This window comes from Microcaecilia unicolor, chromosome 2, assembly GCF_901765095.1.
Source record: "Microcaecilia unicolor chromosome 2, aMicUni1.1, whole genome shotgun sequence".
Classification (NCBI taxonomy): Eukaryota; Metazoa; Chordata; class Amphibia; order Gymnophiona; family Siphonopidae; genus Microcaecilia; species Microcaecilia unicolor.
This window is the reverse complement of record NC_044032.1, coordinates 625,543,223-625,558,384: the sequence shown is the minus strand read 5'-3', so window position 1 is coordinate 625,558,384 and position 15,162 is coordinate 625,543,223. Positions and strand designations below refer to the sequence as shown.

At 42.9% G+C, this 15,162-nt stretch overlaps 1 protein-coding gene across 1 annotated transcript in view; it reads left to right on the top strand.

The window, feature by feature from the left end:
• Window positions 1-15,162, top strand: part of USP38 (ubiquitin specific peptidase 38) — a gene marked incomplete in the record, with an annotated part of 169,277 nt that overhangs the window by 85,640 nt on the left and 68,475 nt on the right. Inside the window, 1 exon segment of the mRNA XM_030191689.1 lies at window positions 6,456-7,736. Coding sequence (XP_030047549.1) covers window positions 6,456-7,736 — 1,281 coding nt within the window.

Below are 15,162 nucleotides of genomic sequence, written 5' to 3'. Positions count from 1 at the left end.
GCATATGGCACTGTCTGAAAGTAATACAGATCATTTTCACTTCTGACTGTTGTCCTGTTATTCAAAGCTGATAGCACACACAAAATTGCCTGTTCTCTGCTAGGACAGCTTTTTTTTTTTTCCTTGAACTGAGTATAGCATTTCAACTATTTATCAGCCCAACCAGCTTTATTTTCTTACAACAAAGAATGATGAAAATGGTTATGTGTGTCTCAAAAGCAGAATGTACGTAAAGTACATAAGATTTAAAAAAATTAGATTAAAAACTGTTACTTAGCAAACTGGGATTTTTTTAAAATAAAGTACAGACAGATCCTCAGCCAGTGCATAATAAGGGGGTCACATATTATAAAATGGAAAGATGCAGACAAAAACTGAACTGGAAACCCCAAGAAGCCAGGCTCTATTTGCAGAGATGCATTACCTCTAACACTGTGCAGTGTACAAAGATAGATAATTGAGATACACATTTTCCAAAATTGTCAGTCTGCAAATCGTCTACTGCCTGTTAAAAAAAAATAACAAACATAATCCTTTCTCCCATGTTTTGTTAACCAGAGAGAGAGCACATTCAGGTCTCTGTTTACTAAGCCATGCTTGCATTTTTAGCACAAGCTAAAAATGTTAACGTGCCCTTAGTGCTGCTTAGTAAACAGGGCCCTCAGTTATAGTTTTAACTTTAAGCAGTGTGACATTTGCATCCATTGAAATAATTTGAAGGATTTTAGTAAAGACTAATTTATAGTAATGTAAAGATCTGTTAGAAAACCAGAGTTTATATGCTACATTAATAAAAATAGTTTTTCCCCTTAGGAAACCTTTGTAGAATTACGCAGGCTATTTTTTTTTTTTTCTTAAGTGGCGGAGTAACTTTATGGTTCAGTGGCCTAAGAACCAGGGGAACTGTATTTGATTCCCACTGCAGTTCCTTTTGACCCTGGACAAGTCATTTAACCCTTCATTGCCCCGGGTACAGAATAAGTACCTGTATAATATGTAAATCATTTTGATTGTAACCACAGGAAGACAGTATATCAAATCCCATACCCTTTCACATGTGCACAAGAATTATCTAATATAATAATTTGCTCCTCCAGCATTCCAATGTGTCTCACTGGGATCGTAACCACCTGCTGACATCACTCCTCCAACGTTCTCCGTCCTCCCTCCCAGTTCCATGGGACCCTGGAACTGGGATGGAGGGACAGAGGGAGGGGGGACCATGGAAATGGGAGGGAGGGAGGGGGACACTGAAACTCGGAGGGAGGGAGCCTGGAACTCAGAGGGAGGTGGAGGGGGCAGGGGAGAGATGCTGCACATGGATGGATGGAGGGGGCAGGGCACAGAGGACTTTGCCTGCATATGGATGAATGCAGGGGAGGGAGGGGACCCTGAAACTCAGAGGGAGGCAGGGAGGGGACGACCCTGGAACTCGAGGCAGGGAGGGGACGACCCTGGAACTCTGAGGGAGGGGGACAACAACCCTGGAACTCGGAGGGAGGGAAGGGGGACCCTGGAACTGGGAGGGAGGGGGGGCCCTGGCACACACTCGCTCTCTCACAGACACACTCGCACCCAGTCTCACTTTCTCTCTGTCACACACACACACTCGCACATTCACTCTCTCTCTCACACACAGTCACTCACACACACTCTCTCAAATATACACACTCCGAGGAAAACCTTGCTAGCGCCCGTTTCATTTGTGTCAGAAACGGGCCTTTTTTACTAGTATAGTATATTTTGCCTTTTCTGCCCTTTACAAGGATTGCATAGATTAGAATTTTCTCTGTGTAAGTTTTCTCTTCCCCATGAAAGACTAAATTTATGTCAAAGACACTAAGGGGGGGGGGGGGGTCTTTACTAAAGCTTAGAAGTTATCTGCAGCAGGGCCCATAGGAATAAAATGGGACCTGCTACAGATAACGAGCTAAGCTTTAGTAAAAGACCCTCTTAAGTTTTAACAAGTGGCATTCAGGCCAGCACCTATCACAGAAATGCATATTTACCAAAGCCAATAGAGAAAATCAGACTTTCCACCTTCTTTTTAAAGGTTTCTTTGCCCTGACTGCTATAAATGTATAACTTTGGCAACACAACTAGTAATGTAATGCCAATAAAATTATCTGATTCTGAAATGGCCCGCACTACCCCTCCTCTTCCTTAATTCTTACATTTTTGTGTTCATAAAAAAAGAACTTTTAAATAGGCTTTAACCCTAGAGCACTTGAAAAAGCATATGAATATGCAATTTTAACATGCTTGTTGGGACTTCTGAGTAATTTTAAAGCTGATGAAAGGAAATCAAGCCATGTGGGTGGGGGAAAGGGGTAGTATGGGGGCAATTGAAGCCTGTCACTATGACAACACGTGTACATCCTCCCTTCTCAGTGTTCAGGGTGTATGTATTCTGCTTGTTGTTTTTCAGCCGTTCAGACACGAGTTTAATTCTCAGTACTTACACAAACCTATTTGTAAAGGTTAGCTACCAGTAAAAATTGTTTCAAATGTACAAGAAAACTGAAAATTGGTAAGATTTTAAACACCTTACATTAACTACAAATCTTTGCACAGAAACTACATGGAGAAAACACAGGCACTCATCCAATTCATAATTAAAAAAAAAAAAAAAAACAACAACAAAGTGGCACCCATGCAAGGGAAAGCACAGACGGAGCCTCACTCTATACAGAATTATTGACCACAGACTAGAAAATGGAAAGATGCAGACAAAAATTGGAAATGCCAAGAAGCCAGCCTCAATTGTCTTTCTCCTCCTCAGTTTTGAATGCTAAAAAAATGACAAGCACAGTTTTACCTAGAACCCAAAAGATGGGGAAAAAATGGAAGAGAGGCACCTGTCTGAAAGAAACATTGTGGCCCCACATGGAGACCCCCATTTAAAATAAAGTTAGCGGACAAAGATGACTGCTGGCCCATGTGGGTATCCATGGATGTGGTCATCTTGGATGTAACATTCTTGGGTTATTATGTAGATGAACTAACAAGTGAAACTCTGCAGATGTGATTGTGAATGTATACAGAGAACAGGGGTATGGAAACCAGTCATAAATGATATGCCTTTCATATGTTTTAGGTTTACCTACCAATGTAATATAGTTTAGTTGTCACTTTTCAACAAAGGATCACTGTGCTCTTTATACTTTTTGACTTTACTCGTGTAATTTTTTTTCTTTTTGAGTGGCATTGATTGTACAATATTTTAGACAACCATTCCACCTCTTTTTTTTGGTCACCATGGGTATATGTTCTTTAAGTATTTTTTCTGTAAATAATTCCTTAAGTTACTCTGTATTCTGCACCCTTTCACCTTCATACTGTGACTCATTTCAGATCACCTTTTCTGTGGAAAGAGGGCCTGTCTTCTGTACACTTTAAAAGTTTTGATGCGTTATTTGACTTTTTTTTCTACAGTAATACCAAAAAATCCAGGAAGCCAATATAATTTTATGCATTTTAGCTTTACATTATTACGGTAATAATGTAATGTAGTATTTGATTTGGAGTGTTACTTAGATCCAGACATGAGCAGTGTCTGAAACAACGGGAGATTGTTTGGACAGAAGAAGAAATATTTTTTTTGTTTGTTTTCAAAAGGCAAATTAACGATCATTTAGTACATTGGATTTAACAAGTTGTCTATGTTCAGTTGTTTCTCTGATAGTAGAACTGTCATTTTATGTATCAAAATAGAGTTGCAAAATATGGCTGTCAAAAGCCTAGCAAAAAAAAAGATGGCTAGAGATATAAAAAGAGGTGACAAGGCTTTTTTTCAGATATACTGGCGAAACGAGGAAGGCTAGAAATGGAATTGTAACACTGAGAGATGCTGAAAACCACTATGTAGAGAGTGATGAGGAAAAAGTGGGTATGCTAAACAAGTATTTCTGTTCTGAGTTTACTGAAGAAAATGCTGGTATGGGGTTTGCTGGAGAAGATCCTTAGTTGGCTGACAGTGGTATGGTGATCTAGTGGTGTAGTCAAGGCAGGAGTGATCCCCAAATTGATGTTGCCCGTGTTAGCTCTATTCTTAAATTAGTTGCTGTGACTTCTTGCAACAGTCTCGCAAGATTGCCACTAGAGGTGGTATTTGGAGAGCAGAACTAGCAGGGGCAGGATCGACTGGGAATCACTCCTGCCCTGACTACACCCTCTCCAAAAGACATTACATGATGTGATACCTGCAAGCGAGCCTTTTCCGGAGTAGCCCCCACACTCTGGAATGCACTGCCTGAAAGGCTCCGCTTAACACAAGACTACCTCTACTTCAGGAAGGAGGTGAAAGCTTGGCTCTTCAACCACGCCTTTAATGGAAGAAGTAACTAACTTTTTGTTCTCACTCACACACACAAGGAGTGACTTGGGCTGCACATACTGCAGTAGGACATGTTTATTCACTCCTACCCTATCTGAGATAATGTTTGACCTCTCTCTGACCTCATGGGCAGCTTTCTTTGAATTGGTTACCTTGCTCTCTTGCCTGTCTATGTGTTCTATTTTTGCTTTGCCCTTCACTGTCATTGTAGCTTTTCTTTGCACCACTTCAATTCTTTTTACATACTTTGCAAAATACGGCCTCCAAAACTGAACACAATACTCCAGGTGGGGCCTCACCCATGACTTATACAGGGGCATTAAAACCTCTTTTCTTCTGCTGGTCACACCTCTCTCTATACAGCCTAACAACCTTCTAGCTGCCACCATCTTGTCGCACTGTTTCGTCGCCTTCAGATCCTCAGATACTATTACCCCAAGATCCCTCTTCCCGTCTGTACATATCAGACTCTCACCGCCTAACACATACTATAAAAGAGCCTAGGCACTTACGTTCCGTTATAGACTAGTAGCATAGTATGCCTAACATTTAGGCACTCCTAATTATGCCACCCATCGAGCTGGTGTAAGTGCGAGTGCCTGAGAGCAGCAGTGGCGCATATAACTTAAGGTGTTATGTAAGTTATGCACATAAGAGGGAGCCTTGCCTATGTCCTACCCATGCTCAGCCCCTCTGTAAACCCCTGTGCAAATATGCCTATGGAAGTTAACAGGCTATTTTCAGAATAGCACTTAGATGGCATCTTAGCATATATGTGTGTGAGTATGCACTTGCACCCATATGTGCTACTGATCTAAAACTTTGTCTGTAATGCATGTGTAAATGTTCACCTGGTTATAGAACTGCCCCAATAGTTGTGCTGATCAAAATAATCAAAGGGACCTGCTTTTTGTTGATAGAGTGCCTTTATACCTTCCACTGAGTATCAGGGGATAATACATCCATCCAGAGGTTTATCCTTGACCTGGCTACTACAGAGGAAACCACAGCACTGAAGAGACCTAGGATATGGAGAACTAGAGAGTACACTTGAACTTGAGAACACACACATATAGCGATCACTGAAATGATGTTTATCACCTAAGAGAGAAGAGCACATAAATAATGTTTGCCTCCATAGAGAAAGAGAGAGCTTTGGGCTAATCCTTTGTCTGCAGATTCTTAATATGTCAAAGATGTTACTGCTAGAGGTCTCATCGGTCATTTGGAGGAACCTGCTCATCAAGGTGGGAGTGAGTTGGCATTGCTTCAGTCCCACGAGACCCAGGGACCCCTGTAAACCTCAGGATTGGGGTAGGGGAAGAGTTGGGCCTTCGGAAGATTCTTTGTAGTGGGGGCACAGCCATCAAGGGGGATTTGTTGCAGGGGAACCTATCATTGGAGGAGGGGGGGGGGGTTTATGGCCAGGAGTGGAGGTTGCCATGGGGAAAAAAGGATGTCATGGGGGATCCTTTTACAGAGGGAGCATCAATTTTTTTTATTTTTTTTAAGAAAGCTGCTCCAGCATCTTGGTGGAGGAGATTTCTGTATTTATCCCCAGATGCAGCTTTCTAAAATTGCTGCTCAGTCTACATGTGGAGGCACTTCAATATCCAGTCCTGCACCTATTTTACAAGATTCTGTGTGTTTTGCAGAGCCTCTTATAAAATATGAGGATTCTCCGTGACCTGACCTGAGTGTGTAAATTCCCCTCTCCAGGTATTATATAAAATCTGTCTGTATATGAGTTGTAAAATAACACAGTAGTGTACTGGAAGCAAACGGAGAAGACAGTCTTGAGATGGGGCTGTTTATGAACATAGCTGAAAATACAGTGCAGTGAAGGAGCAGACATCTATAATATTTAAGTTTCAAGTAATGGAGCAAAAAAAATCTTAATTTCAAAAAGTCTTTTAAATTATGTTTTGCAAAAGTGGGATTTTTTTGCACTTTACATCAAGGAAACATTTCAACATGACTGCCTTTCTCTTTTTTTTTTTTTTTTGGAGAACAGTTGTCCAGTTGTAAGTGCTTCTCTAACAACTCTTGTGTATTACATGAAATGCATTCAGAGATTATTTGATGACGTTCCAAACTTATGCTTATCTATCTTTTTCAGACTGCATGAAGAAGAAAAAAGCATTAAAGCACTTTCTTCGCTGCATCCTTCAGAAAATATGATTACAGACAGCTCGTTTCATGAGTCAAACTCCAAGATCCAGCCCTTTTCTGAGGCACGTTACAAGGGTAATATTAAAGAGGACAAAACATTGATAGAGAAAATGTTTGGTGGGAAGCTGCTAACCAACATATGCTGCCTGAACTGCAAAAGCACTTCTCAAAAGGAGGAGGCTTTCACTGATCTTTCCCTAGCTTTCTGCCCTTCGTCCTCAAGGGTGTCGGTGAAAGGGGCTCTCTGTTCTCCTAGAGAGAAAGATGTTTGTATGTTGCAAGTAGATTCAGATACAGCCAGCTCGACTGCAGAATCAGACCTCTATAATCCAGTGAAAGAAGCCACTGATCCTGAAGTAGGTTTGAACATAGAAATGCACGATGATCTACCATCTGCACTTAACAGTGTTAAGAACACATCTGACCTGTGCAGAATTTCTAGTAACAGTTCCGGGCCTGTGAAACCAGGAAAAGAAAGTCCTCTTTCAGTCACCGACTTGCTTAGCTATTTCCTGGCACCTGAGATTCTTGACGGAGACAACAGGTACCACTGCGAGAAATGTGATTCTCTGCAAAATGCAGAGAAAACTATGCAAATTATGGACGAGCCAGAATACCTCATCCTCACGCTCTTAAGATTTTCCTATGATCCAAAGTGCCATGTAAGGCGTAAAATCTTGGACAATGTGTCCCTGCCACTGGTTTTGGAGCTGCCAGTGAAAAGAACTACATCATCCTTAGCTCAGGCAGCAGGAAATTGGGCCATGGATATGGAGTTCCATATTGGTGAGAACCTTGCTAAAAAACTGAAACCCTCTGGGACTGAAGATATCTGCACCCAGCTGGTACCTTATGTATTGAGTTCCATTGTGGTGCATTCCGGCATATCTTCTGAAAGTGGGCATTATTATTCCTATGCCAGAAATGTTGCAGGCTCAAGGTCTCCAGGTCAGCTGTGTCATCAGCCCAACACACTGGCTCTGAGCCCTCACCAGGGACATTTCTTAGGTGATGAAACTCCCATCTCTGTTGTTGGAAAGGAGAGGGATAGCAGGGAGGTGTCACATGAGTGGTTCCTATTTAACGACAGCAGAGTAACGTTTACCTCTTTTCAGTCTGTTCAGAATATCACCAGTAGGTTTCCAAAGGACACTGCCTACGTACTGCTTTACAAACGGCAAAATTGCAAAAGCAATGGTGTCAGCAGTAGCTCAGCAAATGGACTTTGGTGAATGGTGATCCGCCACTGCAGAAAGAGCTTATGGATGCTATTACAAAAGACAATAAACTGTATTTACAGGTAAGGAAATAATAAGATAAATACTTATTGTTTTAACTTACAGGAGAGTTCACAATTTTTATTACATCATGCTTACCCCCTTCATCCAGTATTTAAATGGTTATTTTAACTTGTTATACGTGCCCCACCCCATAGGAGCCAGCTCTGTGGGTACTTGAGCACCCCCAAATATTGAGCAAACTCATTGACTGGATCCAGAGAGGGGTAATTTTTATTGCGTTTAGCACCCCCAGTCATTTTGAAAATTTGCCTCCAATGCCCCACCACATCTCAGTTCCTCAAAAGAGAACAAAACTGTTGCACACTCCTGATAGAAGAGAGGAGAGAGTATTTTAAGATCCCTTGGAGTGGCTTTTTGAGCTATTCTGGTTCAATCTGCCACGCCCAAGCAGGTAAGAAATCCCTTGCTCTACTTTAGTAGATTTGAAACACAAGTGTTCCTAAGCTCACACCACATACTGAAATGGTTCAAACTGTAATGCATTAAAGGTCATTTTAGAAGAGTTAGGCAGTATGTATATTTGTGAAAAAAAAGCATCTTTACCCATGTAAATGGGCATACATGTGTTAAATGGCAATTTTTAAATCACTATTTAAACATGCATATCCAAAGCTCGAAGAGGCCTGTTCTAGGCATTGTGTGGGTGAATTTTTAAAACATTTGTATATTTTCCATTGAATACACATATAGGAGGGAATCTATACATGGCGCCTAAAAAAAATGTGTGGAAAACTTTTCCGCCTAAGCGTATTCTATAAGCTGTGCCTAGATTTAGGTGTGGTATATAGAATACAGTGCACTCCATTTAAGTGCACGTCGGATAAGCACATGCTCTGTTTAACTGCATGCCGTACTTCGGTCCCGTTTTTTGGCACCATCAGTTTCTATGGGGACAAACTTCGGTTTAGCGCACCACTGATAAGTGTAAGATTCGCTTATATGCGTGGTTCAAGACTGCTCCTCTGCAGGAAAAGACTCCGCATAAGCGCTTGCACGGAATATGGAAGCCGATTGGCACATGACAACCAACGAGATTTCAAATTTACTGCCTCTTTAACTGCCACAGGCAGAATAAGCGAAAGAATGTTGTTAGAGCGTACACTGGGGTCGTCGCGGCGGTACTGTAAGACTTTAACACTAGCTGAACGAATAGAAGTTCTTAAAAAAATTAGAAAACAAAGGAAGTCAAGCATCTATTGCTAAAGATATGGTGTCAATCCCAGTCAAATTTCACATGTCTTGAAGCAGAAAGACTAGCTTCTGGAAGACTGGCAAAACAATACAAATCCACAATGGAAACAAAAACGGGCAGGAAAAGCTGAGGAGGTAGAAGATGTTCTTCAGTGGTTTTCTCGAGTCGTAGCAGGCAGTTTCCTGTCAGCGGTCCACTGCTTATGGAGAAAGCTAACTAGCTAGCTGAAAGTCTTGGACTAACTGGAATTCAAAGCCTCTGTTGGAATGGTTGGAAAGATGGAAGGAGAGGAACAGCATAAAATTCAAGAAATAGCATGGTAAGAAACAAACGCTGATGACTCTGGTACTGAAAATGGGTTGTTTCAGTTCTTCCTACCATCTTGAACGAGTTTGCACCTCGTGACATTTCACTGCTGACGAAAACGGTATCTACTGGCGAGTGATTCCTGATGGAATACTTGCATTCAAACATGCTGAAACTACTGGAGGTAAAACGTCGAAGGACCGACTGACGATCCTCCTTTGCTGCAATATACATAAGTAATGCCACACTGGGAAAAGACCAAGGGTCCATCGAGCCCAGCATCCTGTCCACGACAGCGGCCATCCAGGCCAAGGGCACCTGGCAAGCTTCCCAAACGTACAAACATGCTATACATGTTATTCTTGGAATTGTGGATTTTTCCCAAGTCCGTTTAGTAGCAGTTTATGGACTGTCCTTTAGGAAACCGTCTAACCCCTTTTAAACTCTGCCAAGCTAACCGCCTTCACAACGTTCTCCGGCAACGAATTCCAGAGTTTAATTACACGTTGGGTGACGAAAAATTTTCTCCGATTTGTTTTAAATTTACTACACTGTAGTTTCATCGCATGCCCCTAGTCCTAGTATTTTTGGAAAGCGTGAGAAGTATTTTTGGATGGGAGTGAGAAGTTGGAACCCCTCGTCATTGGAAAGAGCAAACAGCCCCGTTGCTTCAAGAAAGTTTTGCAACTTCCTGTGTCATACGAGGCTAACGCAAATCATGGATGACTGGGGAAATTTGGAAGCAGTGGCTAAAGAAGTTAGACACTAGAATGCGGGCACAAAAGAGTCAGATTTTGCTGCTTTGTGATAATTGTGCTGCACACAGGGATGATGTAGGCTGTCTAACGTCAAGGTGGTCTTCCTGCCACCAAACACTACCTCTCTGATCCAACCTCTGGATCAGGGCATAGATAGCCAATTTCAAACAACATTACGGGCTCTTGTGCTACGTCGTCTGATGAGCATTAAGGAGACCAGACTGGCAACGATAAACGTGCTGTTGAGCTGGCTCATAATCTATCACGGTTGGATTCCCTACATATGCAGAAAGAAGCCTGGAATCATGTTACACAGGCAACCATTGTGAACTGCTACCAAGCGGGCAAGCTTTGTTAAGGATGTGGAGAGGGACGAAACAGATGCAGCTGTTGCAAACGCGTTAGATAAGAGGTTATGACATCCCAGCCAGTGTTACTGAAGAAGAGTTCCATCGCTACGTAGCTGTTGATTACGATCTACAAACAGCTGAGACAACATATGCGCCTACACGCAAGCAACAATGGCTGATGATGAAACAGATGAAGAAATGAGCAGCGAGGCACATGCTGACAAAATTCAACAACCTCCTCCTGTCACTTTTGCAAGAGCGCTGGAGAGTCTCAACACCGTGTGCGGGCCTATCTGGAGGCCACCTGGATTTCAGTGCTATGACAATTTTTACCGTCTGGCAGACGCAGTCTATGGAACTCACAGATCCAAGATTGTACAGAGGACTATAACTGATTACTTCAAGTAAGCCTAATGTCAGTTAATGGAGACTGTATACTGTATGTATAATAATAAACAGTACTGTACATATGTTTATCAGGATGTCAAGCTTCTTTGGGTCACAACGGTTGAAGTGCACGTTCTGGTTAACTGCATGCATTTCTTTGGTCCCAGACTCTTGCACTTAAGCGGATTGCACTGTACTCGTAGTTGATATCTTAGCACCTAAAACTATGTGCATCCATTGACACTGATGAAAATGTGGTGTAAATCCCAGCACATAGATTTACGCGCACTGGCTATATTCTGTAACAACGGGCATAAATTTTAGAATGGTCACGAAGTGCCCATTTCTGCGCCCATAACGACCTTTTTTTTGCCTGCGCGCATTGAAATTTAGGCACAGTGCATTACAGAATGCGCTGAGGGAGTTGTGTGCATAAATTCTAATTATTGACAATTAGTGCTCATTATTGCTTAAGTGCTGTTAACGCTGATTGGTTTATTAAGCCAATTAAGTTACATGTGCTCCAGAATACGCTTGGATTTTGGCGCGGAACGGTAGGCACACGATATAGAATCTGGGGATAATTTTTTAAATCCCTGTTAGCATTTACTTTCCTTCAAATTACACTTAAATGTGAACTAACTTCCTGTTGGATGTGGGCTTCAAGAAAAGAGGGAGGGACGCAATCTCTGTAGCATTAAAAACCAACTCAAAAAGCCAGTAATTTGAGGTTTTAGAACTATTCTCCTTAATTAGATCCTCTTATACTTCTAGTTTTGTGATAGTGGACATTTAGAGGGGCATTTTCGGAAAGAATGTTCAAGTCGTCATAGGGACATCTAAGGCACAGCATCCCAAATGGGCGTCCATATCACATGCATTTTGAATAGGATACAGCCTGTTGGGAAATACGTGAGATGGATGTGCATGTGGCGGAAAACGTTCAGCGTGAGCATCCATTTTTCAAGCTTGGAACATCCAAATGTTGACGGGAAAAACAAGGAACATGGATGTCTGTATAGCAGCATTCTTTGAAAATGGCCACACAGATATCCGTTTAGAGCAATGGGTCAGCCTTGTGGTTAGTGCAGTAGACTGTAAAACAGTGGACCCAGGTTCAAATCCCACTTTTAACTTCTTTTTTTTTTTTTTAAATGTGAGCTTTCCAGGAACAGAAATCTACGGTACCTGAATGTGCACAACTTCAATGGCCTTCAGACTTGTACTTTAGGGTACAGTAGGTATTTTTCTGTTTCTGGAGAGCTCACAAAAAAAAAAAGAGGTGATTTCAACCTTGGTACTTCTGTTTACAGTCCACTGCACACCCTAGGTTAACCCTCGGACCTGCTTCCTGCTCTGTAAGAAAGCCATAATACCTGAAGCTGTTATAGAGCGTGGAATCCCCTTCTGGGTTCACTTTTCAAGGGAGAGAGAAGGGGGGCAGCAGCCATTGGGGGATTAAGGAGGTGTCGTGCCTTATTAATCCCTCTGTGGACAGCTGCTCAATCAGAGCACCTTTCTGTAACCTGGACATTCCTGAAACAAGGTTCAGTAAGGACTTGCTCCCTTTTAGGCATGATCGCTTCTTCCCTTTTAGTAATTACTGGTGGATGTCCAGATTTCAGGCCTTCCTAGACCAGCCCAGAACACACTCTGTTGCTATTTGGACATCCCTATTCTGTCTTTGCAAAATTAGGATTTGGACGTTCCAAGCACATTGGACATCCATTTCAGCTTTTTGAGACGCTCATATGCTTTGAAAACGAGCACCTTGCTCTCTCTATAGATGGGGAAGGTGTCTAGCTAGAGCATATGAATATAGCTTATAGGGTGGTCAACAAGAGTAACATCAGGAAATGCTTTACATGAAGAGAGTGGGGAAGTCTGGAAGGCCCTCCTGATGGAAGTGTTGAAGATACAGTGACAGAATTTAAAAAGGCATGAGGTAAACGCAAGGGATCCCTATATAGAAAGTAGTGATGCATAGACAGCAACTCCAGTCTTGGAAGTAAAACCACTACTGGGCAGACTTCTGTGGTCTGTGCCCTAAACATGGCCAAACAGGGTGAACCTCTATGGTCTATGTCACGATTATGGAAAGACATACGTGGGTGGGCTGGAATGGGCTTTGACACCAACCGCAGAAGTTGGAAAGTAAGGCCAGGCTGGGCAGACTTCTACAATCTGTGTCTCAAAATAGCAAGAAAGAACAAGTATGCATGTTTATATTACACTAGTAAAACAGGCCCGTTTCTGACACAAATGAAATGGGCGCTAGCAAGGTTTTCCTCGGAGGTGTGATGTTTGAGAGAGTATGTGTGAGATTGACTGTGTGAGAGAGAGAGTGAATGTGCGAGTGTGTGTGAGAGAGAGAGAGAGTGAGACTGCTGGGTGTGAGTGTATCTCCTCTGTCCCCCCTCCAGCCATACAGCGATTCTCCTCTCGCCCCTGCTCCCCCTCCAGCCACCCAGCGATTCTACTTTTTCCCTTGCCCCCCTCCAGCCACCCACCGATGCTCTTCTCTCCCTTCCCCCCTCCAGCCACCCAGCGATTCTCCTCTCTCCCCTGCCCCCTCCAGCCACCCAGCGATTGTCCTATCTCTCCTGCCCCCCTCCAGCCAACCAGCGATTCTCCTGTGTCCCTTGCCCCCCCCTCCGGCCACCCAGTGAATCTCCTCTCTCCCCTGCCCCCCCTCCAGCCACCCAGCGATTCTCCTATCTCCCCTGCCCCCCCTCCAGCCACTCCTCCACTTTAATCAGCATATAGTAAATTCCCCCATGTGCTACAGAAAAGCACCGAGCAATCCTATATCATAAAATGCACCTCCAACGTTCTGAAGCCGAGAAAGTGAAGCCTTCAAGCCTTGAAGCATTTGTGCGTTCTGTAAGGCTCCATCTCCTCAATTGATGACACATAGTTCCGGAACGTTACAGGAATGCTTCAAGGCTTGAAGGCTTCACTTTCTCGGCTTCAGAACGTTGGAGGTGTGTTTTATTATATAGGATTTGTATCACTAGCTATAAGCATATCTCAGAGGAGGAGGGGGAAGACCCCCTTAAGGTTGTTAGAGAGTAAAATGTCAGTTTGCAAACATTATAGGTTTGCAGGTTAATGAAGTATTAACAATGAATGTGGCTATGCTACAACCAAAGTTATAAAACCCACTCTTCCAAGTTTGTATCAGATATAATTGTCTATATGAGGTTGGCATTGTGGCTATTTGCTGACTTCCCTATTTGTGATGTCAGCAATTTCATCGTGAAGTGAAGGCTCTGGCTTCTTTGTTAGAAGACTGGATGGAACATGCATGTCTTTTTTGTGCTGTCATTTACTATGTTATGTATGTTCTACCATTTATACATGTAACCCCCACCTCATATGAAACTACTCTTTTTATGCTGTTGTTTTTTATAAAATGGTTCGTGCTGATATTGCCAGCACATTATATATCCTATATAATAAAACGCACCTCCAACATTCTGAAGCTGACTGCATGGCTGAGGCATTCCTGCTCTCTGTATCCATCTCCTGAATTGACATCACGTACTTCCGGGTTCCTCACAAGCAGAAGTGACCAACCACACGAGGTTTCTCCAGCTTCAGAATGTTGGAGGTGAATTCTATTAAATAGGATTGGTCAGCTCTTGAAGCACAGCCAGAGCTCAGCATCTGCACAGTAACGCTCAGCTGCTCTCCACACACACTCTCTCTCTCTCTCTCTCTCTCTCTCTCTCTCTCTCTCTCAGACACACTCGTACCCAGGCTCACTCGCTCTCTGTCACACACACACACTGCACTCTCTCTCTCTGTCTCTCTCACTCACCAGTCACTCTCACATACACCTCTCTTTCTCTCTCACACAGTCACTCTCACATACACTCTCTTAAACTACACAGTTCGAGGAAAAACCTTGCTAGCGCCCGTTTCATTTGTGTCAGAAATGGGCCTTTTTTACTAGTCTAATATCCTATCTACACACACACACACACCACACACACACACACACCACACACCACACTCCCCTATGTGCCCTTATCCATGGGTTCTCAACCCAGTCCTCAGGACATATGTAGCCAGTAAGGTTTTGCAGTTACCCATATGAATATGCATGATATAGAATTGCGTAGAATGCAGGTAGTGCATTCAGATTTATTTATTTTTATTTTTCAACCCCGCACTTTCCCACTCATGGCAGGCTCAATGTGGCTTACTATACAGGTAATTATTTGTACCTGAGGCAATGGAGGGTTAAGTGACTTGCCCAGAGTCACAAGGATCTGCCTGTGCCTGAAGTGGGAATCGAACTCAGTTCCCCAGGACCAGAGTCCACCATCCTAACCACTAGGCCACTCCTCCACCC